The sequence below is a fragment of the Trachurus trachurus genome, assembly GCF_905171665.1.
Source record: "Trachurus trachurus genome assembly, chromosome: 5".
NCBI classification, from domain to species: Eukaryota; Metazoa; Chordata; class Actinopteri; order Carangiformes; family Carangidae; genus Trachurus; species Trachurus trachurus.
This window is the reverse complement of record NC_139896.1, coordinates 12,708,518-12,731,833: the sequence shown is the minus strand read 5'-3', so window position 1 is coordinate 12,731,833 and position 23,316 is coordinate 12,708,518. Positions and strand designations below refer to the sequence as shown.

The following is a 23,316-nucleotide window of genomic DNA, read 5'->3' as shown; positions in this document are numbered from 1 at the left end:
TTTGGGTCCAATCCTCACTTGCAAGAATGAAAAGAACAAAAACTGAACTGTGTAAGTATTTGATAAATAAAAATCCTTACATGAGGTCAGAACAAACTTAGAAATATTACTTCAGTGTTTTTTATTATTATTAATCTACCAGTGATACAAAATATGTTTTGTCCTTTCCTGTAGGCTAATTTCTTCTAAAGTCACACCATGCTGCTCATGAAATAAGAAAGAGAGTAGGGTAAAGAAGATATTTTAATAGATTTTAATAGAATAGAGCACATGGCATACAACTATGTCAAAGGTTTGTGACATCCTTCAGAAATGTTGCCTCTTAAACAGATTGCCTCTTAAACAGATGAGGGAGCAGTCTTTTGGTACCAATGATACGTCATTCATTTAAGCTCTTAAATGGGTTGCTGTGTTAGTGCTCACATTGGCACCATGGACACTGAGCTAACAAATAAACTGATCAACATGATGGGATTAATAAAAAATTTTAAATGATATATAAAAACCATGTCCATCCCAGTTTTATTTGGACATACTGTAACTTGATCACTATAAACTGCAGGCCATATTTAAAACAAACACTACACGTCTGCCCTCTAAAGGATGAATAATGCATTGCAACAAAGGACAACTGTTTCAAACAAAAGTAAACATTTGCATGGGACAGATTGAGTTGTTGACTGTACACACGTTCATTTTAATTGCATGCATCAAATATGCGGATAATATCTAGCCTATAATTGAACAAATAAATAATTACCTACAATTTTCAGATAGCCACACTATAAAAAATATCTTTTTGTAGTCATTTCACAAATTGAGATCCTCTGAATAACACAGTCAAATGTCAATATATCATAACATTAGCTGGTGATCAAACAGATTCATTAAAACACATGCAAGGTTTTAAAATGAAAGGCATAATCTGCATCAGTTAAATGATAGGAAATCTAATACTCCTAATCCAGGAGAATGTGGTGGTATTACAAAGTGATAAAAGTGTAGCCTATGTGATTTGTTTCGGTATTGGGCTCTTCCAGGATCACTGGAAACAATGAGGTATGTGGATTGCATTTAAGTCCAGGTTTTACTTACTTAATTACTTAATTAAATGGACCCTTTTGCAAATGTATCTAAACTGGCATCATTATGTTCCTAATTTACCTGCAGCTCAGTCAGATTGTGACTTTAGTGCCCTTTCTGCATCCAGAGAGTCCGTTTAAAAAGAGTGTAGCCTATACATCTTTTATTTTGTGCAGCAAACCATGCACCTGCACAACCCTGCAGGTTGGTTGACAAAACAAACAAGGGATCTAACACACTGCAGATCAACTGAAGAAATTTAACAATACTCCAACATTTGAACATATAATTTTGGTGCATTTTTAGGACAACTCCGGTAGATACATGCGAGTGAACATGCACTGCTTTAGAGAAGAAACAAACGCAGAGGGACTACTTTGTTATTGATGTGGATTCTGTCACCGAGTAGTGCTGTATTGTTATCAGTGGAGGGCGCACTAAGAGTGGGTGTGGGCGTGGCAACTTCAATATATGTGAGGGCAAAATCTGTATAATAGTTCTTATACACTATTACTGTGCATGAATGGTCATATCTAAGTGTGTCTAGAGCGGAATAAAATCACCATCACCTACAATATTAAAATAACAGGGGTTCCAGCACGGATGTCGCCATCTTTAGTAAGGGACAATAAGCCCAGTAGTATAACACAACTTGTTGTAATTTGCTGAAACTCGCGTTATCTTCACTTAATATATATTACAAGTGTTTATGTGAGCACCTCACCATACAGAGCATCCTACGACGATTCACAATGACAAATAACAGAAACCGTGAATGCGCTTTTGCGCGAAATGGTCAGTGAGCGGGTCTCCGGCGCCATGTTTACTTTGGGTGACGCCGACTCTCTTCCATTTTCCTCCGCCTCTGGTTGTCAAGAAGATGGCAGCTTCCAGGCAGGCATGAGAGGAAATACTTCTTCACAAATCGAATGAATTTGGATTATTACCGCAAGATAAGTCCACATACCCGCGTTTTTGCAACTACTGCGTCGAAATAAGTAAGTGAAAAATTAAAACATTTGCGCCCTTTTCGGTTTGTTATGTTTTGTTGTGGCAAACCGCCCGGCCATTTTTCTTGTGGGAGCTGTAGAAGTAGGCCGATTGTCGAAAAGATGGCTGCTTCCAGAGACGGCATGAAACATAATAACACTCTGTTTTTGCGGTTTAACTAAGTTTAGCTACGTCTAAAGAGCGTTGTTGCAACTACATTTGTGTCAGGTAAAGTATGCATGTCAAAGGAATGTGAAATTACATTGCATTTAATTGTAAAATTTGGCGACGCTTTGACAGATGCTAGCCGCGCAGCTAGCGCTGTTAGCTTGGTGCAAATTAGGTTGAGCAACTAGCCGCTACTGCTAACGGAATACAGCTAACGCTAGAATCCGTTTGAGAACAACGATTGCACTTAAACCGTCCATGTATTTCAGCAAATTATACAGTGGACGGTTAGATCTATTGTTATAATAACGCCCCTGACATCTGGAGTGAGATTGAAGCATATTTTAATGTTAAAAACAGCGTTTAACGGGATGCTGAGAATGCTAAACTCGCTAGCTACAATATGGCGACTCCCACAGAAGCATGAAAATAGCCGACTCTTGCTAACGGATTTAATTGTGGATTAAGTCTGTGTTGCAACTGTGCATTGTTATTCTTTATGGGTCCGCTACGTGTACGTTGAATTTGTTTTCATTTTAACGCATTTTATTTGCCGGTAGGGGTTAGCTGGCTATCATGTATTTTTCTTTTTCATTCGCTTCCGCCATTTTTCAGACTGGCAGCAGCAGAGTTAGCGGGGGTTTGTTTGGTTGCAAGATGGCTGCTTCCATGGATTGAATTCAATGGTCAGAAACAACTTAGATACAACTTAGGTGTTTTGGGTGGGGGATTTCATGTGTTTGTAGGCACAACTACAACGTCAAATCGACATCAATGATCACAAATCAGCACTTTCTATAAAGATGTTTGTTCAATTGTGTTTTTTCCCCTTTCCCTCTGGGTTGAATGTATTCGTTAACCAAAGCTAAGTGCTAAGTGCTAGCAGGCTAAGCTTTTTTAACCGCTGTGGCCGCATGAGCTCGGTTATGAAGTTTTGATAGATCGATGCTACTGATCAGTTTCTGCAATCATTATTATTACCGTTGAAATATCACCTTTTCATTATTACTATCCTGGAAGCTGTTATTAAACTCAGTGCTGAATCTTTATCCTTGTCTCTCTGGCAGAAGTCATGTCTGCCCCTGGCTCCGCGGTGTCTGGGACCACGGCGTCGGTTCTGCAGCCGCGGTGGAAACGGGTCCTCGGATGGTCCGGTCCTGTTCCCCGGCCCAGACATGGACACAGAGCTGTGGCTATAAAGGAGCTCATGGTTGTCTTTGGTGGTGGAAACGAAGGGATTGTGGATGAATTACATGTATACAACACCGGTAAGATTAACTTTTGGGCACGTACAACTTATGCGATTGTTTGTTGTTGTTTATGTTTTGTTTTGTTATGTTCTGTGTGAAAACATAAAGTGTAATTTGACCAACCTGATTTATAAAGTAACTGGGAACGTATTCTTAAATCTAGTCTTTCCATATTAATGCCTTAGTTTTATTTTTTAAAGATCGATTCGTGAAGTGCAGAACTAAGTAGCGCATAGGCCTCAGTAGGCCGAGCGGATCCGTATCTGATTAAATTTTGGCCCCCTCTGCTGGATAAAGGTAATTAATGCACATAAAAAAGGCGGGCTAAAATAAAATGGATGGTGCTGGTTGGTTTAAGCATATCCCCTGCCCCAATTTCCTGCACACAAACCAATAAGAAAAGACAAATTGAGCAGATCTGGTTTTATGGATCATCATTCTTAAATGCAGATGTTGGCTTATGTTCAAATGTTTATAAGACGATTGTTTACATGTTATACATGCCAGATTTTATGTTTTAACATAGACCCCCTTCATGATGTCAATCACTTGATATATGTAGACCTCTGTTGATAACTTCACTCATTGCCTTTTTATTTTTCTTCTAGCAACAAACCAGTGGTTTATCCCAGCTGTTCGAGGCGATATTCCGCCTGGTTGTGCTGCGTATGGTTTTGTCTGTGATGGCACCAGATTGCTGGTGTTTGGAGGGATGGTGGAATATGGAAAGTACAGCAACGATCTCTATGAACTACAGGTATCTGATCTGTTTGTAAAAGAAACAAATTTGTATTTGCACATCAGCATAATTAGATGACTATAGAGTAAATCTGTTATACTCATCCAATTTAAATATTTCTCCTCATACCCGTTCATTTGATGGAAGTTGTTTATATGCACGGTCAGAGCCTCCTAACTATCATCTGCTCGTGGTTGCATGCTTGCGTACATTTCAGCTTGTCTGTGTCAGAGAACACTGATCCAAGAAGGAGAAATAGGAAAATAGAAAAAAATGTAAAAAGCGAAGTTAAAATATCAACTTGTAAGTGAATGGGGTCAGCGTGATTCAGCTATAAACAGCATAGTCTGACAACCCAGTTGGATAAAACCATGAATCCTGATTTGTTCAATGCAGAGAGGGAGGTGTGTGGCACAGTTATAGAGTTTGCATTCATTGTGTTCATTCTGACTTTGCACTTCAGAAAATTAAATTAAATGGCTGATACAGTCTGAGGCTTTAGTCGTCAGTTACTACAGTCCATTAATTGTTTTACTGTTAGTGGTGTGGCTATGAGAAATGAGGCTAACAAGTGAAGTTTTTTGTTTTTGTTATGACATGCTTACTGATATTTTTTTACCCTTGTCCCTGCTACAGGCCAGCAGATGGGAGTGGAAAAAGTTGAAAGCAAAAAATCCTAAAAACGGGCCACCTCCATGTCCTCGTCTTGGCCACAGTTTTTCCCTGGTTGGCAACAAATGTTATCTTTTTGGTGGATTAGCTAATGACAGCGAGGACCCAAAAAACAACATTCCCAGGTAAAGATGTTTGTTTTGTTTTTGTTTGTTTTTTCAGGATGAGTCGATAGGGCCCCATTATCTACAGCTACTTGAAGTTTTGCTTCACCCTGCAACATGAGTAGGACTAATGTCCTTTTTTTTTTTTTAATTCTCAGATACCTGAATGATTTGTACACACTTGAGCTGCGCGCTGGGTCCAGTGTGGTTGGATGGGATATTCCAATCACATATGGAGTTCTGCCTCCACCTCGCGAGAGCCACACTGCTGTGGTTTACACAGAAAAGACGAGCAGGAAATCTCGCCTGATAATCTACGGAGGGATGAGCGGTTGTCGTCTTGGAGATCTGTGGACACTTGATATCGGTAGGTTTCTACAGTGTGAATGGAAACCAGTGAGGTCAATTTGGGCTGAACTTCATTACCCTCAGAGTCCAACATTTTCAAGAGGGTTAATGTTTAACAATAATGTGTGTAGATTTGTTTTAAATTGAATTCTGTAATTTGCATGTGGGAATGAATGGCTGCTTGTCTTTGTCTCCAGATACCCTGACATGGAACAAACCATCAGTAAGTGGCACAGCACCACTTCCCAGAAGTCTTCACTCTGCCACCACCATTACAAACAAGTAGGACAACTGCTTCACCTTTTCAGTAACACATTGAATGTTGCTTTTGATATGTTTGAACTCCTTGTGACTCTGGCTTGTATTTTCTCACTGCGCAGGATGTATGTTTTTGGAGGATGGGTTCCTCTGGTGATGGATGATGTTAAAGTGGCGACACACGAGAAGGAATGGAAGTGCACAAACACTCTTGCCTGCCTAAATCTAGGTTTGTTTGGCAATATTTATTGTACAAGCTTTCTCTGAAATAACTTTGTGGCAAAAATGTCCCTCTGACGTTAACTGAGCAACATATGTTTGTCTTTAGATTCCATGTGTTGGGAGACAGTGTTAATGGATACTCTTGAGGACAACATCCCGAGAGCCCGTGCTGGCCACTGTGCTGTGGCCATCAATTCCAGACTTTATGTTTGGAGTGGTCGTGACGGTTATCGTAAAGCTTGGAACAACCAAGTCTGCTGTAAAGACCTCTGGTACCTGGAAACAGGTTGGTGTGCTTAAACCATATGACTGGTTTGTCATTGGTTTGATAATGTCCATGATGTTAAATTCCCTCTCCCCCCCTCCTCAGAGCGACCACACGCTCCTGCCCGGGTGCAGTTAGTCCGTGCCAACACAAACTCCCTGGAAGTGAGCTGGGGCGCAGTCTCTACTGCTGACACTTACCTACTGCAGCTACAGAAATATGACATCCCTGCAACTCCAGCTGCAGCCTCACCAGCCATGAGTGCAACCCCCTCACAGCCTCTGAACTCTCCAAAGAGCCCTGCACCGGCTGCAGCAGCACCCTCTGCTCAGAGCCTGCCACAGACAGGTATTACACTCGTGAACAGTGGTTCCACTCATTAATAATTCACACCTGTCCATAGTTGACACTACACCAGGAAGTAAAGCAACCGCAAATACTCGGCATAAGGTCTAATTACTGGTTTTGTATTTTACAGCTGTTTTGAAAGTCGCAGCTCAACAGTCTGCCACAGGAACATCTGTTGTCACAGTGCGGCCCAGCCAACCTGGGAAATCCCCCGTCACTGTGACATCTCTTCCTCCAGGTGTCCGAATGGTAATGCCTGCCCAGACCACCCAAGGATCGGTATGAGAAATGTTACACAGCATTTCATTTGCAATGTTTATTATTAGATGTATGATCAAATGAGCAGTTGTATTGATCAAGTGTTTACATGTATTGTTTTCAGCCGATTGGTAGTAGCCCTCAGATGAGTGGCATGGCAGCTTTAGCTGCAGCAGCTGCAGCAACACAGAAGATCCCACCCTCCTCCGCAGGCACTGTCCTCAATGTTCCTGCCGGTGCCACCATTCTCAAAACAGTAGCCGTTTCCCCAGGCACAACCACAGTGAAAATGGCTTCTCCAGTCATGGTACAGAACAAACCCAGTGTTCTTATTTCTATCTTTGTGCACTGTTAGGGTCATGGGCCAGTTTAAATTAAGATTGTGTTTGCAGGTCAGTAACCCAGCCACGCGGATGCTAAAGACCGCTGCAGCTCAGGTGGGCACAGCAACCGGATCCTCTCCCACCACCACCAGACCCATCATCACTGTACACAAGTCTGGTGCGGTCACGGTGGCCCAGCAGGCCCAGGTGGTAACCACTGTGGTCGGAGGAGTCACCAAAACCATCACTCTGGTCAAGAGTCCCCTCACCATGGGCAGCAGTGGCACTCTGGTAAGAAAACAGGATTCTGTAGCACGATGTAATTCAGAAACACCACAGAGCACCCTTTGGTGCTTTCACACGCATGCTGTAAATCATGGGTTCTGCAAATCGCCTTTCACACTTAGTGTGTGTGGTTTTTGTTTTTTAATGGGTTTTTTTTTTTGGACTTGTCACAAGACTGTGACAACATGCACTGAGTTTGAACCAGTGGGGGAGGGAGTAAATGTTGGCCTACAGTGACTGTTGGAGAACTCTACTAAGAAAAAAGGGAGCATGATGTTAGTGATCTGCATGACTGTCGATCAGTTAGAGCTGGAATGATTCTTAGAGCCACCGGTTTAGCGGTCCACCGTCCCTCTGCACTCCCTGTACTGTCCGATGTTTTCTGGTGACTCATGAACCTGAGTCTCTCTCCTATGTCGGCAGATCTCCAACCTTGGCAAGATGATGTCTGTGGTACAAACCAAGCCAGTGCAGACATCAGCTGTCACAGGCCAGGCTTCCACTAACCCCCTCACACAGCTCATACAGGTCAGATATCTGCATGAGTGCAGGAAAAAAAACAGGAGGTAGCTTAAAACTCCTGAGACAGGCACCAGATGTCTTTCTCCAAGTGGTTTATGTAACATTGCACTTCTCTCCCCCAGACAAAGGGTCCCCTCCCAGCCGGCACCATCCTGAAGCTGGTGACCTCTGCAGATGGAAAGCCAACAACCATCATCACCACGTCTCAGGCAGGAGGCGCAGGAAACAAGCCCACTATCCTCAACATCAGCGGTGTCTCTCCTACCACCACTAAGCAGGGGACCACCATCATTAAGACCATCCCCATGTCGGCCATCATGACCCAGCCTGGAGCCACAGGTCCAAATTCAATTCAGTTTACAGTGTTACAACAGCAGACCCTTTATCTGCTGGAAGGTTTATGATCGAGAACAACGTGATACATTTAGTGATGTTTGGAGCAGGAACTAAACCCAATGGAAAATCTTGAAGAAATAATTTTCTTGTTTATTTTAGCATGACAGAAAGGAGTGTATTCTTGTGTTTGTTTCCTGCCGTGACTGTGAAAATTGACTTAGTGAAATATTTTGTCAGTGGATGAAAATGAATGCTATCAAAGATTATTTGCAAGCTCATTTTAACCCAGGCATTCATGCGTTTGTCTGTGCAGGCGTGACGAGCAGCGCAGGAATGAAAACGCCCATCACAATCCTTACTACAAAAGTGATGACAACTGGAACTCCTGGTAAAATCATCACTGCAGTACCCAAACTTGCTACTGCAGCCGGCCAGCAAGGATTGACACAGGTAAATTGACTCATGTATAGATGTCATTACTGTGTCAGAGGGACATGCTCTGCACATTTACGTGGTACATGAAAATGGCTAATCCTGAATTGTGTGTCCTTAGGTGGTTTTGAAGGGAGCTCCTGGACAGCCAGGAACTATTTTGCGCACTGTGCCCATGGGCACAGTGGGTGGCGTTCGACTTGTTACGCCAGTGACGGTGTCTGCAGTTAAACCCACTGTCACCACTCTGGTTGTGAAAGGGACTACTGGTGAGAATAACTGTGTTTTTGTATTAATTGGTGATTGAGTAGTTGATTATTGTGCGACTTTAATAGGTCGTTGCTGCTGATCCTTGGTTTTCCTTTTATTTAATGCCAATTATCTTCCTTCCAGGTGTCACCACTCTTGGGACAGTCACTGGTACAGTCTCTAGCAGCCTGGCAGGAGGAGGTACGGTGGACACTTCAAACGCTTCTCTGGTCACCCCCATCACCACACTGGGAACTATTGCTACCCTGTCCAGCCAGGTGATGAGCCCAGCTGCCATAACTGTGTCGGCTGCTCAGACCAGCCTGACCTCTGCCTCCACACTGCCCTCCCCTACCATCACAGTGCAGGTAAGACCCAGCAGCCGACTGTGCCCCAGTCTGTGTTTAAAGAGGAACTATGCAGAATTTTAAGCTTTACTATGCTACATTTTTATCTTAATTAAACGGCTTTGGAGTATTTGTGATGGTTTAAAAAATGACATGTAACTTGTTAGAAGGGAGAGTGGAGGCTCTCCACCTTCCACCTAGCGTCTCTTGGCTGAAAAACTACTTTGCAAGATCAGCGTCGCCGCGGCCCCGGTGCCTCAGCTCTCTTCTCGCCGCGTAACGCTTAATCTCTTGTTTATGGGGCGGTGTTTAGCTCAGTTGGTAGAGCACCCGCCCCATGTGTAGAGGCTATAGTCCTCGCTGCAGGCGGCCCCAGTTCGAGTCCCGCGTTGGACGGCCCTATCCTCCGTGTCATTCCCCCCTCTCTGCCTCCCATTTCCTGTCACACTCGGAACTGTCCTATCTAATAAAGGCATGAAAAGCCAAAAAATATACTTAAAAAAAAAAAAAAAATCTCTTGTTTATGACAGATAAGACTACACAAATATACACGTTGTAACATCGTATATGATACATAACATCATGTACCACTCTATTGATTTCTTTCTTGTCTGCTTTGTTGTAAACAAATGCACATGGCCGAGAGGAGGGTTAGCAAACCAGTGGAAAAGCGACCTGACTTGCATAGTTCCCCTTTAACATTTAATTATTTTGACTTGACTTGCAGCTGTATGCATAATACATAATCTTGTACTTCCTACATTAGAACCAAAGAAAGATGGCGATGTTGCATTGGTGACGAAAATGTATTATTCTTGTAACAACAGAACGAAGCAAAGTCCAAAACATGCTGTATTAACATAAGGCTACACTAAAACTGCTCTCATCTCCGCAGAACCAGCCGACCCAGGTGACTCTGATCACGACTCCCAGTGGGGTAGAAGCTCAACCCGTGCAGGATCTACCAGTGTCCATTCTGGCTTCACCGACCTCTGAGCAGCCCAGCTCCACTGAGGCCGGAGCAGCCGGAGAGGGTTCAGGCACCGTCACCCTGGTCTGTTCCAACCCGCCCTGCGAAACTCACGAAACGGGAACCACCAACACGGCCACCACCTCCTCCGCCGCCATGGGAGCAGGGCAAGTCTGTTCCAACCCGCCCTGCGAGACCCACGAGACGGGAACCACCAACACGGCCACCACATCCTCTGCTGCCATGGGAGCGGGGCCGGTGTGTTCTAACCCGCCGTGTGAGACGCACGAAACGGGAACCACCAACACGGCCACAACTGCGTCGTCGAACATGTCGGCGCTCCGCGTGTGCTCCAATCCTCCCTGCGAGACCCACGAAACCGGGACAACTAACACAGCTACGACGGCGTCCTCTAACATGGGAGGAGCCGGACAGGTGTGCTCCAACCCGCCCTGTGAAACCCACGTGACGGGCACCACCAACACCGCCACCCAGTCGTCGTCTAACATGAACACAGGCCAGACGACGAGCAGCGCGCCGCAGCAGCAGCAGCAGCAGCGGGTGTGCTCCAACCCCCCCTGCGAAACCCACGAGACAGGGACCACCAACACCCCGTCCACGACCACCTCCAGCATGGGAGGGGGCGACCAGACCAGCACAGCGGCGGGCCTGGTCCAGAGGGTCTGCTCCAACCCCCCGTGTGAAACGCACGAGACAGGGACCACCAACACAGCCACCACCGCCACCTGCAACATGGAGACGGGCGAAGGCACAGGTACACCGACATAAAACCCCTTCTTATTAACGACAAATTTAGAAACACAAAGTTATTGATTTGACCATACATTACAGTGTTTCTCAATTGGTTTGGCTCATTTCTTGAAACAGAAATATGAAAGCTCATATCTCTCCCAAAACAGTTCACTCGCGTGTTAAAACTAAATTCCTTTCTCATATAAATAGTCAGTGCCCCCAGTGTCCCTTCGGCATTGTGTAAGCACTGCAAGTCAAAATGTTTAGATGTTTTGCCACTATGGCAGAGGAGGAGATCGGACCGTATGAGTTTCGCTTTTACCTCGCACTGCTGTCATATGCATGCACGCTTCTGTGTGTGTGAACGCCAATAACGGAGAAAGAGCGCTATTGCGGAGATCAATGAACGGAACGATATTGCGTTGGTTGAGCCAAAAGCCGAAAAATATATTTGTGGGCGTGGCGGACGTAATTTATTTGTGGCGGGCTGCCACAAATAAATTAACGTATGGGAAACACTGGATCAACAAGATCTATTCACTTGGAAATTGTGCTATCTGTCTATCTGTACGTAATCTTTTGCAAAAAATATACTGAGACATTTGAGAAATACAATTCTGTTGTGAACAATTGCCAGGTGGTTTGGAGGTTTGTCTATGTTGTTTTGAGAATGTAATTTCTGTTTCAAGAAATGAGCCAAACCAATGGAGAGAAACTCTAATACAGTGTAACTCCTGAGGTCTCTATTTTTTCTTAAAGCAGATATCAGTGGAATGTTTTTGTTAATATAAGTCCTAAATAGTCCTATTTTCCGTCAGCAATCACTTACATGAAGTATTTCAGCCTAAACACGAGTCTCTCCGTCACTCTGCTCTGCTGTAACCCGAGGAGAAAATTTTCCTTGTGGGATACAAGTGTTATCCAATGAGGAGAGAGAACGGCATGAAGGGCTGTGTGTGCAGCCAAGGGATGCGCGTGAATGTGGTGACGTAGCACGAGGACCTGACAAGGGCGGGGGCTGCTAACTAATGGTGCGTTCAAAGAAACCCGTACTTTGTGTTTTTCCTTCCTGTGAAGTCATACCAGTTCGATCTGGTACGAGTTCACGGGTCGGAAGTTACGAGTGGCCGTTATAGGGAACTTTCACAGACAACAGGATGGTAAAAACACGAGCTACGGGTTACCTGGAACGCTACCAAGTCGTAGTTGTGACTTGAAGCTGTAACTTACGGTTTCAAAAGCCTGCCTTGAACGCAGCATTAGCCGAAACGGCCGTGAAGCTGATATCTGCTTTAATGTTATATATCATCTTACTTTCTCAGTTTGTTCTACTAACAGACACAGCAAGTTCTCCAGAAGTGCTGAGTTGCCACATGTCAGATGCTTGTCTTAACTTTTAGTTAACAAAGACAAATGAGGGGGGAATGCACCATGAAAATTATGCTTTTGAATCCCGTCAGCAGCTCAGCAGACGGAGGAGGGAACCGAAGGTACCAGCAGCACAGAAGCGCCCCCCACCACTGCAGCGACTGCCATGGTCACCACCACCCAGGGCAGGGCCATTACCACCGTCACCCAGTCTACACCAGCACCCGGACCCTCTGTACCGGTAAGAAAGTAGCACATAGTTACTGCATCTGTGAATCTGATGTCATTCTGTTGGAAAAACCTGTCATTTAAAAAATGTTCTTTTGTTTCTTCCCAGTCGATTTCATCAATCACCGAGGGCGTCAGTACTGCTGCCAGCTCCACAGAGGAACAAATGCAAACTGATGAGGCAGCATCAGCGCAAGCAGCACCTGCAGAGGAGGCAGCTACTGCCATGGAGACACAAGCAGAGGTAAATGATGTCATACAAAAGCCAGTGTTGGTCTGAAACTATGGTTTTTTTTGCAGTCGTTTGACAGAAATGTGTTCTCTCAGGGAGAAACAGCAGCAGCGACAGCCTTGAACCTGCCCTCAGAGCTGATGTCTGAGGGTCAGGGAGCCACACTCATGGTGACGGGCCTGTCGGACGAGGAGCTGGCTGTAACCGCGGCAGCAGAGGCCGCCGCTCAGGCAGCGGCCACCGAAGAGGCCCAGGCCCTCGCTATCCAGGCCGTCCTCCAGGCAGCTCAGCAAGCCGTAATGAGTGAGTACAACCGTGATCTTGTACAGCCAGATGGACGCTCCGAGTGTTCACCTCTCACTCTGCAACTTCTGCAAACACACCAGTGATTTCGTTTTCTGTGAAGCTGCCTTTTATTTGTTTAAATAAATCTCAATTATTTTCTGCTTTTACAGATGAAGGTGATTCTGCTGGAGAGAGTCAGCAACCCACCAGCATCCCCATCATGCTGACCCAGCAGGAGCTCGCTGCGCTGGTACAACAGCAGCAGCAGCTGCAGGAGGCTCAGGCTGCGGCCCAGCAGGCCAGCGTGGACACAAGCTTGCCCACCGAGGGCCTGGCCCCCGCAGACAGCCTCAACGACCCGTCTGTGGAGAGCAACGGACACAACGAGATGGCCGCCGCAGTCACCAGCGCTGTAGCATCTCTGCTGCCACGCACCACTGCTGAGAGTAAGACCCTGTGCTTTTTTGTATTGAACAGAACTTTGGATGTTGTTGTTTTTTTTTCTATAGATTGACATTTTTGCTCCTGTCACTCCACAGCACTTGCTCCATCGAGCACCTTCGCACCGTCTGTATCGGTGGCCAGCCCAGCCAAGCTTCAAGCAGCTGCCGCTCTAGCAGAAGTCGCCAATGGCATCGAGGGAGAGGTGAGAGTGACTGTACGTTTACTGAACACAGGCTTTTTCCAGGCATGTAAAAGACATATAAAGAATAATTCATGTTAAACTGACTGTGTGTTTCTTTCCTCTCCCAACAGAAGCAGGCCCCTCAGCCAACCCCAGTGAAGCCTATTGTAAAGAAAGAAAACCAATGGTTTGACGTTGGAATCGTAAAAGTGACAAATATGGTTGTCACCCACTTCTATGTGCCAGGAGATGATTCTCAAGGAGATGTGAGTGTCTCGGGCAGCGTCCTTCATGCTCAGATGTGTGTTGGTGTTCTCTCTCTCAGTGCATCGTCTCTAATCGCTTATTCTTCCTGTTTCCTAGGATGACTCTGGCATCATGCCGGACTACAGCCAGATGAAGAAAATGGAGCTGCAGCCTGGAACAGCTTATAAGTTCCGCGTTGCCGGCATCAACGCTTGTGGTCGCGGCACTTTCTCTGAGATATCTGCTTTCAAGACTTGCCTACCAGGATTCCCAGGGGCACCTTGCGCCATCAAAATCAGCAAGGTAAGCACCCAGAGGGACGCATTTTCCCTTTGTTGTGTTCTTTTCTTTCTCATCGAATTAACATATAGGTGGTCAAACTGTCAGCAACGCCAACTGTTCTCCCAAGCCACTGACTTCGTATCTGCTCACTCTCTTCCTCTGCAGAGCCCAGATGGTGCCCACCTGACCTGGGAGCCGCCCTCGGTGACGTCAGGGAAGATAATTGAATACTCGGTGTACCTGGCCATCCAGAGCAACCAGACAGCTGAAGCCAAGGCCTCCACCCCGGCCCAGCTAGCCTTCATGCGCGTGTACTGTGGACCCAACCCTTCGTGCTTGGTGCAGTCGTCCAGCCTTTCCAACGCCCACATCGACTACACCACCAAGCCTGCCATCATCTTCCGCATCGCCGCCCGCAACGAGAAGGGCTACGGTCCCGCCACCCAAGTCCGATGGCTACAAGGTAAGCCCCTCACATCTCACAGCTAGGCATAAGGAAGGGGGAGCGGTTAGCGAATGGGACGACGGGAGATATTTTAACCATCTTTCTGCTTTGTAGAATCTGGTAAAGATGCTGCCTCTGCAAAACCGGCCCCCAAAAGACCAGGCACCTCTCCTGATACGTAAGTACCGCATTTGTGTTTGCATAACAAACGAGCGCCACATTAACAGGGCACTGATGAATACAACATGCATTACTTACTCTGGTTTTTATGTGTGCTTTACAGTAAGGCTACTGGTCCAAAGAAAGCAAGGACGGACCAGTGAGGTTGCCCAGAGACCCCCCCCAGTCTTTTGTCCTTTTTCCACTCGCTGTCCTTTTATCAGGAAGACTGACCTTCACCCCTCCTCCACCTCCTCATCCTCATCCTAATCTCATCTTCCACTCTCAAGTCTCAGATCAAGACAGCAGTGGAGGCAGAACAACCGTATGAAGCCAAGATGAAAGTCAATCTGAGATGTTTCTGTAGATAAAAACCCTCCTTTTCTCCTTGTTCTGTTGGTCGTACTATTTTTAGAGCAACACAAACTTAGAAGCACATTATCTTTTTCAGTCACATCCCTCTCCATCCTTTAACATCTATTTTTTGCTTGTTTCAGTAGTTGAGCAGTATAGAGAAGCATTTACATCTTTCACAAACTGGGAGCCAGCCTGAGCGCTATGTTACCTTCTTTTTTTTTTTCCTTTTTTTTTTTTTTTTTCTTCTTTGTTTTGTGAATCCTGGGGGGATGTAGAGAGAGACTACATGAAATGATGTACAGTGTTGAAAAAGGCTGTGGAGGCATTAGATTAGATGAGAGGAAAAATCAGTATGGAAACAAATAAAGCACTTGTCCTCAACGAAAGAGGACATCATTTTTTTCCTTTCCTTTTTTTGCTCAAAAACAAATTCTTCGAGAACCAAGTCTGTACAGTCATCGTACTGGACTCCAGTCTCCTGGTAATGTCATCACTGTGCGCTTTTTACCCCAAGAAATGAGGACTGGTGGCCGACACTTCGACGTGGACAAAAGAGAATGGCAAAGGAAGAGATTTGTAGAGAATGAATGACAAGACTTTGCTAGGACTGAGACTTGCAGCACACACAGAAAAAAAAAAAAACTTGCAAAAATCTTCCCAAAAAATTAGCAAGCAATGACGCAGAAGATCTTTTGTGTAGTTTATTTTTGTATTTTTTAAGCTTTTTTTCTCCTGTGTGTATGTGTATGTTGTGTGCATTTTTAAAGACATCACTTTTTTTAACTGTTGTTCATCCCCATAGTTTGTGTTTGTGGGAAGATTGGTGGCTGTGTTGAGGTTGCCACTATATTTTTAAAAATCTTCATTCAGTTGGTCGTATGTTCCTGTTGTTAACAGAAAGGTGGCGAAAGAGAGAAAGACTTTTGTATTTGTTCCAAGTAGAACCGCAGAGGTTATAGGACTGAAGGGAACTTTGAAGTGGACCCAGGGAGAGGAGTTTTTACTTTGTTTACTACTCAAATTCTTGTGTTGCTTTGTTTGCCAAACAAGGAAATTTCACGGGGTATGTGGAAAATAACATCAGACCTTCTCATACCTTTTTCCCCCCCAAGTACCCCAATCAGTTGTCCTACGCTTTTTATGCTCATGAATGTGGTGTCTCACCTCTTCTTTAATTTTTAGAATGGCAAATTATATTAGTAGACCTATTTTCCCTATCCTATTGATGTATGTGAATCCATTTAATAAATTTTAATTTTTTTCCTTCCACGGCTCTGTATTTCAGACTGCAGATGGTGTGCAAGCTAACTGTGACGTGTAAAACCCGTATGTCTTTTGAATGGGATGTCTTGGGAAGAAAGCTTACATAGCCGGAGTGTACTCACTTGTAAATTAGTTCGTTCATAGAGCAAGAATAAAACAAACAAAAAAAAACATCTTGGCCTTTTATATAATTACCTGTAACAAACTGTTTTTACATGTTGGTCATCTCTTGATTGCCTTTTGTGTCTTTACTTATAAAAGAAACAAATATATATATAAATATATATAGTCTCCCTGATTGTTCTAATTTGCTTCTGTCGAGCTGATTCACTGTAGGAGTCTGAATCACTGCTAGGTTCATTACAGTACAAACTTGTACAGGGAGGAGGTTTCTGACTGGACATGAGTGTATATCTACTTTTTAAGGCGGATTAATTTGTGATGGTAACGGCCAGGAAGGAAGATCAGAGCCAAGGTTTCAAGCTTGCCGCCTTTTTCTCCGGCTAGCGCCTTGGTTTCCGTTTGTGGTTTCTCCCGATTTCTTTCTAGACGCGAACTTTCTCTTCATATGCATTCATAATTTTGTGCGTGTCAGTGTGTCTGTTGAACAAAACTAGACATGCATGCAAAAGCAGTGTATTTTAGTAGTGATGCCTTAAGTTAGACCATAAGCTGAAGGTTCTCAAAAAAAGAAAAAACATTTAATGAGTTTGTTCCTCTCTTCATGTGGTATACAATTGTGTCCTTTCCTTCCATAGTACCTTTGCTGGGTCACTATTTTTGCACCCTCGTTAGATAGGTCATCATCAGCAGTGCCGAGGTCTCTCTGAACTTTCCCTCCCACACTGGGACGAGTGCTGCTCTCAGCATTCACAGGTGTTGCGAGTTTCTGTCGGCTGTTTGCAGGTTATCTGGAAATGTCCTGTATTTTCCAATGTGTGTTTTTTGTACTGTAGGGAGTAATGTATCTTTTATCATCAAAAAATAAACATGTTAAACATAGAGATTTGGTGTCTTTTTGGTGTGTCTCTTAAAACACAAACCATAGAAATAGAATGAAACTGTGCTTCACCTGTTGTAAGCCGATACGAGCCGCTCTCAAAAACGTCTTCTCTACGTCTACGTCTTCTTTGGCGCTGCCTTCAAAGTACTCTGCTCCGATCTCCTCGCACCACTGCAGAGCCGCTCTGCCCGACACCTGGCAGACAGGACGAGCCACACAGATCACACAACAAAGTTTATGTTGCAAGTCAGGCTCCACAATGAAGATGTAAACATTATACTGTATGTCTGTGAGCTTCAGAGCGGGAAGCCTCCATCTTTTTTTTTTCATGCTTGTTTTTAAATGCATTAAAAAATCAAAAGATTGTAGTCAACTTTTGTTAAATTTAGGAGCTCATGGTGAAATGTGTGTTGTCACTTTGTTGTAAAGCTTCCACAACAGGTTTGTTTGCCAAAGCCATCGCAAGAAGTCATCTTTTATTTTATAAAATATCAGAATATAATAAATATTAAAAAAATCACTCCCTCTTTTTCATGATTGTTTCAATATTTCCACTTAAACTATTATATTTTAATTTTTTATCACTATTATATCTGTACATACTATATTAAACTACACTTACAGTAAAATATCCTTTCCTTCCTTGAAGTTCTTATGATTATTATTCTTTATTATTTTTATTCATTCTCACAGCACAATTCACTTTGCATTTCACACTATAAAATCTTGAAACACTAGTCAAATGTCTTTTGAAAAGTACTCTGAAGCTCTGAATGGGTCTGACTGTGTTGTCAATATGTGTCTCCTATGAAGCTTGTCCACTTGTAAAGTATTAGCTATAACTTTAACCTGAAATGACCCCATCTCAGCTCATCTGTGTGAGAGCCTGAATATGAGAGAAGCACATTAATCAAAAAGTGTTTGATTGGTTCATATCCATCATCTGGTTTTGACTGACCTCCCGGTCTCTCAGGTCGGTCTTGTTGCCCAGGACGATGAAAGGGAAGTCGGAGGGGTCCTCTGGTTCACCCTGGACCAGGAACTCCTTCCTCCAAGCGTCCAGGGCAGAGAAACTGGACTTGGACGTGACATCGAAGACCAGCATGCAGCAGTGGGCTCCTCTGTACAGAGGTGTCCCCAGAGACTGGAACCGCTCTGTGCCTGCAGTGTCCCAGATCTGACACACACACACACACACACACACACAATGCATTAGTGTCCTGCTCCCACAGGTGTTGTGTTGTGTATTTCCAGGTGGACAAAGCAGCTAAGGTACCTGCAGAGTGACTGTGTCCCCGTCTATGTCTACTGTCTTGGACAGGAAGTCTGTCCCCACAGTGGCCCGGTACATGTTGGTGAAGCGATGATTCACATATCTGTACATGAAGGAGGATTTTCCCACCCTGAGTAAACACACACACACACAGAGAGAGAGAGAGAGAGAGAGAGAGAGAGAGAGAGAGAGAGAGAGAGAGAGAGGAGGTAAAGGATTAATCCAGTCAAATCAGTCTTGCAGTGTAACAGACACTTACAGTAACACTGGACATAAACTCTGAGGACACGTTGAAGAAACTAAATAAATCAGTCTTCACAGCTCAGTGTCTGTCACTCTGTGCGTAAATCAACACGTCCCACTAAGGGAAAGTGAAACATAAAGAGTGAAACAACGGAGCTGTAAAACTGATTTAATAGTTATTAATTAGAAACATATAATTTAATGAGCAGTTGTATTGTGACCGGAGAGGTAAGGTAGGTCAACATTACCCAGAGTTCCCTATGAGGATGAGTTTCAGGGTGACAGGACGTTTCCTCTCGCTCATGTTGATCACGACAGTTTCCCACCGGAGCTACAGCTGCTGTGGCGATGCCTTCAGGTGCTCCTCGTAATTTTTTTTATGTGACGCGCGTTTCCTACCCTAAAGTTTATTTGTTTTGTTTTTTATAATTAATATGACACCACATGAAGCCTTATATATACTAATTAGTTGTTTTTGTTGTTGTTGTTTTCTTTTCTTTTTTTAAATTTTGGCCGGTAAGTAGGCTAATCAAATTTAAACATTGTCTTCAACAACATCAAACCAACAACTCCCAATTCAATTAGCTAAAATAAATAAATATAAATAGTATAAACTCAGTGTGTTTCACAGAGTAGTGGAGTAGGTACAAACAGCCATTGTTGTGGCTTTATGCAAGTGAAGGCATCATAGCAGCCTGGTGCGTTGGCACATTACTGACCTCTGTCCTCCTCGGTCTGTGAAAACAACCCAAAGACATTGAAACTGGTGTCACAAACAAAGACAGAGTAAGACAACTATATCTTTTTTAAACAGATTGTACTCTTTTTGACCTCACTCTAAAATGGTAAGGATTTTAAAAAGCTGCTTTGCATGTACTTTACTGGATTTTAAATTTTATTATTTTTGAAATGTACCAGCAGAGGGCAGCACAGGCCTCAGGTGATTCACCTTTCTCCTAGGATTTACTTTGAGTTGCCCCTGGCAGGTGCTGTTATCTACAATATGTCTGCTGATACATCTATTAAATATTTATAGATGTGAATTCAGTAAAAGAAAAAAAAATCAAATTAATCTCATCAGTAATCTCATCAGTGGTTCCCAAACTTTTTTGGCTCGTGACCCCATTTTGACATCAATCAAGTCAATCAAGATGCGCCAGCTCAGATATTTTTATATGCTGCGTTTTTATTTGAACTCGATTTATATTTGAGAAAGTGAAAGTTTAGAATAGTTGTGAGTGGGTTTTTTAATCATAATTTAAAAAAAAAGAAAGAATAATAATTAGTTAAAAAAAATATTCTTATCAGTAATTTCTTTATCTATTACTAGACATTTCAAGCGACCCCAAGTGGGGTCCCGACCCCAAGGTTGAAAAACACTGCCCGATACACATGTATCACAGTGAAGATTTATTTACACTGTTGCCCATAAAGTTGGAATAAACCTTTTTTAAATTTTACCTCCTCTCATGAAACAATTGTGACAATGAGATTTATTTGTGATCGATAAAATGTATCTTCTCAAAAATGGTAACTGGGACTCAATCATTGCACTTGGCCAAGGGTGATTACAGATGTGTAGCTATAAATAGGAATAAAAAGAGGAATGTGTCTTGAAACAAAATTATTCCAAATTTATGGGCAACAGTGTTTATGAAACTGTTTTTAAAATTCATATGAAGACGCCAAATTTTCCAAAGATGATAAATGTCAGGCTCAATTTTGGCTACATGATCTACAATGTGGGATATCCTCAGACAACTTGGAAAGCATTTTTAAAAAACACGATTTAAACACAGTTACATCATCAGCTGATGTGCTTTTGCATGAAACTGTGAGTGGTGCAGCAGAATACTGAGATTGCACAAATTCACCAATATATGAGCCCTATCTCAGTTAGTGGAGGAAGCTTTGGCCACTCAACCACCTGACTTTATTAATCATTGCAGGAGCACACAGTCATATCACACTGCTGCTGCACAAAGCATCACGTGCTGATCGCCACACTGTGACTCTGTGCCAAGAAAACCAAAACCAAAAAGACAAGTGTCATTCATTTAGTGACTAAAAATGTAAGTAACGGCTGAGAGAAAGGAGTAAAACTAAAGAACGATGGAGTGGTGTGTGTGTGTGTGTGTGTGTGTGTGTGTGTGTGTGTGTGTGTGTGTGTGTGTGTGTGTGTGTGTGTGTGTGTGTGTGTGTGTGTGTGTGTGTGTGTGTGTGTGTTTGAGAGAGAGGGAGAGAGATCTCCTGGGTATGTCTCTGCAGCCCTGCATGGCAGAGATAAGACCACCGCCTACCCAGAAGCCTGTTTCTTGGGAATTAGAGAGTTGTCCCCAAAGTCCACTGGTGACACACAACACCATCCATCACCGAGCTACAACAGGCTCTCCTCACCCACCAACTGCCCAACAAGACGCTCCAGTGTCACATCAAACCGGCTCTGCCAAGATACTGTCAGCAGCGCAGGCATGTTGTGTGTCTATGCATGTGTGTCTGGCATGAATGACCACAGACGTGCTGCAATGTCCTGTAGGTCTGTGTACGTCTGTGCTGCTGCATGACAGTGTGAGCGGCGTGCCTGTAATTCCTGGCCTCCTTCTTTCATCTAGATAGGCTCTTATCAGGGCAGAGCAGCCCGCTCACGCAGCGGCAGCAGCCACATCCCTGCCCAGCTGTCCACACGGCCACCGAAAGCTCATTTCGCTCTCTCACTCATAATATTACTCTCATTCACACAGACTGCTGAGCTGCATGTGCAGATTAGCTCACACTTTTTTTTTTTTTTTTAAGTTTCAATACAAAACAAATGTGTGCAAAGAGACAGATGCATGAACCAAGTGAGGGGATAAAAAGCAATTTATTGATATAGTAATTTCAATAATCACCAACAATCTCTCCAAATATCTCCACTTGTGTTGTGGAGTCTTCCCAGTAGTCATTGGACATGAGATGAGCTACATCCTGCACAGAGAAAACTCACTCATACCTGTAGGTATGGTAGAGTTTCCAATCCACTTAACCTCTGTGAACCAGGAGCTTTCTTACTGAGGCGGCACTGCTTACCACAGTGTTACAAAGGAATTACATCAGGGGTGTTTCGGTGGCCCAAGTGTCATTTTCTATTTCTTCCTCTTTGCAATCTCACAAATAATTAACTAGCTGTGGTTTGAACCGTTCTCCGTGGCTATAAATTCAAATGGATCGTTTCAAAAGACTGAGGTCATGATTCCTAGATGAAGCTTTAATAGATAAGAAAAGAGTTTTATTTTTATTTTTTGTTTTGTTAGCTAAATCAGAGTTATACAGTTTGACATACTTTTTTTTTTTTTTAAACTGCGTAAATAGAAGGCCAAATTCAAAACAGAAAAATGATCAAACAAGGTCATAAACATCACAGGATCATACACAATGGAGCCGGAGATCTCAGTGTCAATACCTAAGTTGATGTAGCTCATTGTCCTGGATGTCTCTTTACAAATCTGATTTCCTCTTATAATTAAAACAGGTAACAAGTTTCTAATCCTCCACGTTCCCCGAAACACCGAGGACACAGCTACGGTCCTGATAAAGAGGACATGTCAGGTCAGCAGCGCTTTGTTTCCTGACACACATCTGGCCACATATTCAGTGAAGTTGTTTGTGACCTGTGACTTTTACTAGATACAGCATCAAGCATGTTTCCATTGTTGTGGGGGGAGGTGGGGGGACTTTATCCCAAGCAACTGTAGAAAGAGACAAAAGTTTAAGGAAACTCATGGTACAATTTTGTTTCCGCAGTTAACAGGTTTTATTTATTGATTTGCATCTTGCATAACCGATGCGGGTTATCCGCCTGTCGCTACCTTATGAGGATATAGTTTCAATTTAACTGTTGGAAGCTCTTAAATGGCAGAAAAAGACCCAGTGTTACAAATAAAAAAGGGGACTTGATTATTCCCAACTGTTTTCCTCCCCTGATTTCCCTGAAAACTGTAAATGAACAAAGACAGAGGAAAGTTGGGGAACTGCTTTGACTAGCAAATGACACTGGGACAGTGACGGGCCTGTGCGCAGCCAGGCCGTGTCCAGACCATATCTCTCCCCCATGATTGCAGCTCTTCTCCCGATTTGCATTACTGTGTTCCACTATAAGCTTTGCTGGACCACAAAGAAATTGCGTCTTTGCATTTTATATTTGCTTTGTTCAAATGTCTGTCAAACTCTTTTCCATGTGGGCTTGGTCTTATCAGGGGTTGTATGCACATTTCATCAACAGACAAAAAGCTCCCATCCTGTGAACTGCCTGCCCTGCCTGGAACTGCTGCATCACATCCTGTGGACTGCATTTATGTATTTATGAGTAAATATTAAAGGCATATCACATAAAACTAATGATCTCCACC

At 43.7% G+C, this 23,316-nt stretch overlaps 2 protein-coding genes across 5 annotated transcripts; one reads left to right on the top strand and one right to left on the bottom strand.

The window, feature by feature from the left end:
- The first annotated feature begins 1,949 nt into the window (after positions 1-1,949).
- hcfc1a (host cell factor C1a) lies at positions 1,950-16,300 on the top strand. Of its 3 annotated transcripts, none has more exons than XM_083971953.1 (28): positions 1,950-2,081; positions 3,309-3,509; positions 4,100-4,248; positions 4,867-5,027; positions 5,165-5,373; positions 5,552-5,636; positions 5,735-5,841; positions 5,941-6,120; positions 6,205-6,447; positions 6,578-6,726; positions 6,830-7,012; positions 7,098-7,319; positions 7,737-7,841; positions 7,958-8,174; positions 8,485-8,621; positions 8,725-8,872; positions 8,997-9,220; positions 10,095-10,944; positions 12,386-12,531; positions 12,628-12,762; positions 12,846-13,053; positions 13,206-13,481; positions 13,575-13,681; positions 13,792-13,926; positions 14,024-14,209; positions 14,354-14,651; positions 14,748-14,811; positions 14,917-16,300. In XM_083971953.1, exons 2-28 carry the CDS (start codon positions 3,314-3,316, stop codon positions 14,954-14,956), a joined length of 5,160 nt encoding a protein of 1,719 aa, XP_083828079.1. In that variant the 5' UTR covers positions 1,950-2,081; positions 3,309-3,313; the 3' UTR covers positions 14,957-16,300. The 3 variants fall into 3 exon arrangements, with proteins under 3 accessions (XP_083828079.1, XP_083828078.1, XP_083828077.1); XM_083971952.1 differs by having other exon boundaries at positions 12,383-12,531; XM_083971951.1 differs by having other exon boundaries at positions 12,383-12,531; positions 13,575-13,693.
- Positions 16,301-16,593: 293 nt separating this feature from the next.
- LOC310986149 (ras-related protein rab7) lies at positions 16,594-19,275 on the bottom strand. Of its 2 annotated transcripts, none has more exons than XM_083971954.1 (5): positions 19,180-19,275; positions 18,692-18,818; positions 18,374-18,592; positions 17,485-17,610; positions 16,594-17,362 (listed from the first exon to the last, which is right to left on the bottom strand). In XM_083971954.1, exons 1-5 carry the CDS (start codon positions 19,233-19,235, stop codon positions 17,276-17,278), a joined length of 615 nt encoding a protein of 204 aa, XP_083828080.1. In that variant the 5' UTR covers positions 19,236-19,275; the 3' UTR covers positions 16,594-17,275. The 2 variants fall into 2 exon arrangements, with proteins under 2 accessions (XP_083828080.1, XP_083828081.1); XM_083971955.1 differs by having other exon boundaries at positions 16,594-17,334.
- Positions 19,276-23,316: the final 4,041 nt, after the last annotated feature.

What these genes read in the sequence shown, in the direction of transcription:
- hcfc1a (XM_083971951.1), top strand. Translation starts at nt 3,314, where the DNA reads ATGTCTGCCCCTGGCTCCGCGGTGTCTGGGACCACGGCGTCGGTTCTG. An exon ending in CCCTCACACAGCTCATACAG is followed by an intron (nt 7,842 to 7,957) that starts GTCAGATATCTG and finishes TCTCTCCCCCAG; the next exon opens with ACAAAGGGTCCCCTCCCAGC. An exon ending in GCGCCATCAAAATCAGCAAG is followed by an intron (nt 14,210 to 14,353) that starts GTAAGCACCCAG and finishes CTTCCTCTGCAG; the next exon opens with AGCCCAGATGGTGCCCACCT.
- LOC310986149 (XM_083971954.1), bottom strand. Translation starts at nt 19,235, where the DNA reads ATGAGCGAGAGGAAACGTCCTGTCACCCTGAAACTCATCCTCATAGGG. An exon ending in GGGACACAGTCACTCTGCAG is followed by an intron (nt 18,593 to 18,691) that starts GTACCTTAGCTG and finishes TGTGTGTGTCAG; the next exon opens with ATCTGGGACACTGCAGGCAC. An exon ending in CTCGTATCGGCTTACAACAG is followed by an intron (nt 17,363 to 17,484) that starts GTGAAGCACAGT and finishes TACTCCCTACAG; the next exon opens with TACAAAAAACACACATTGGA.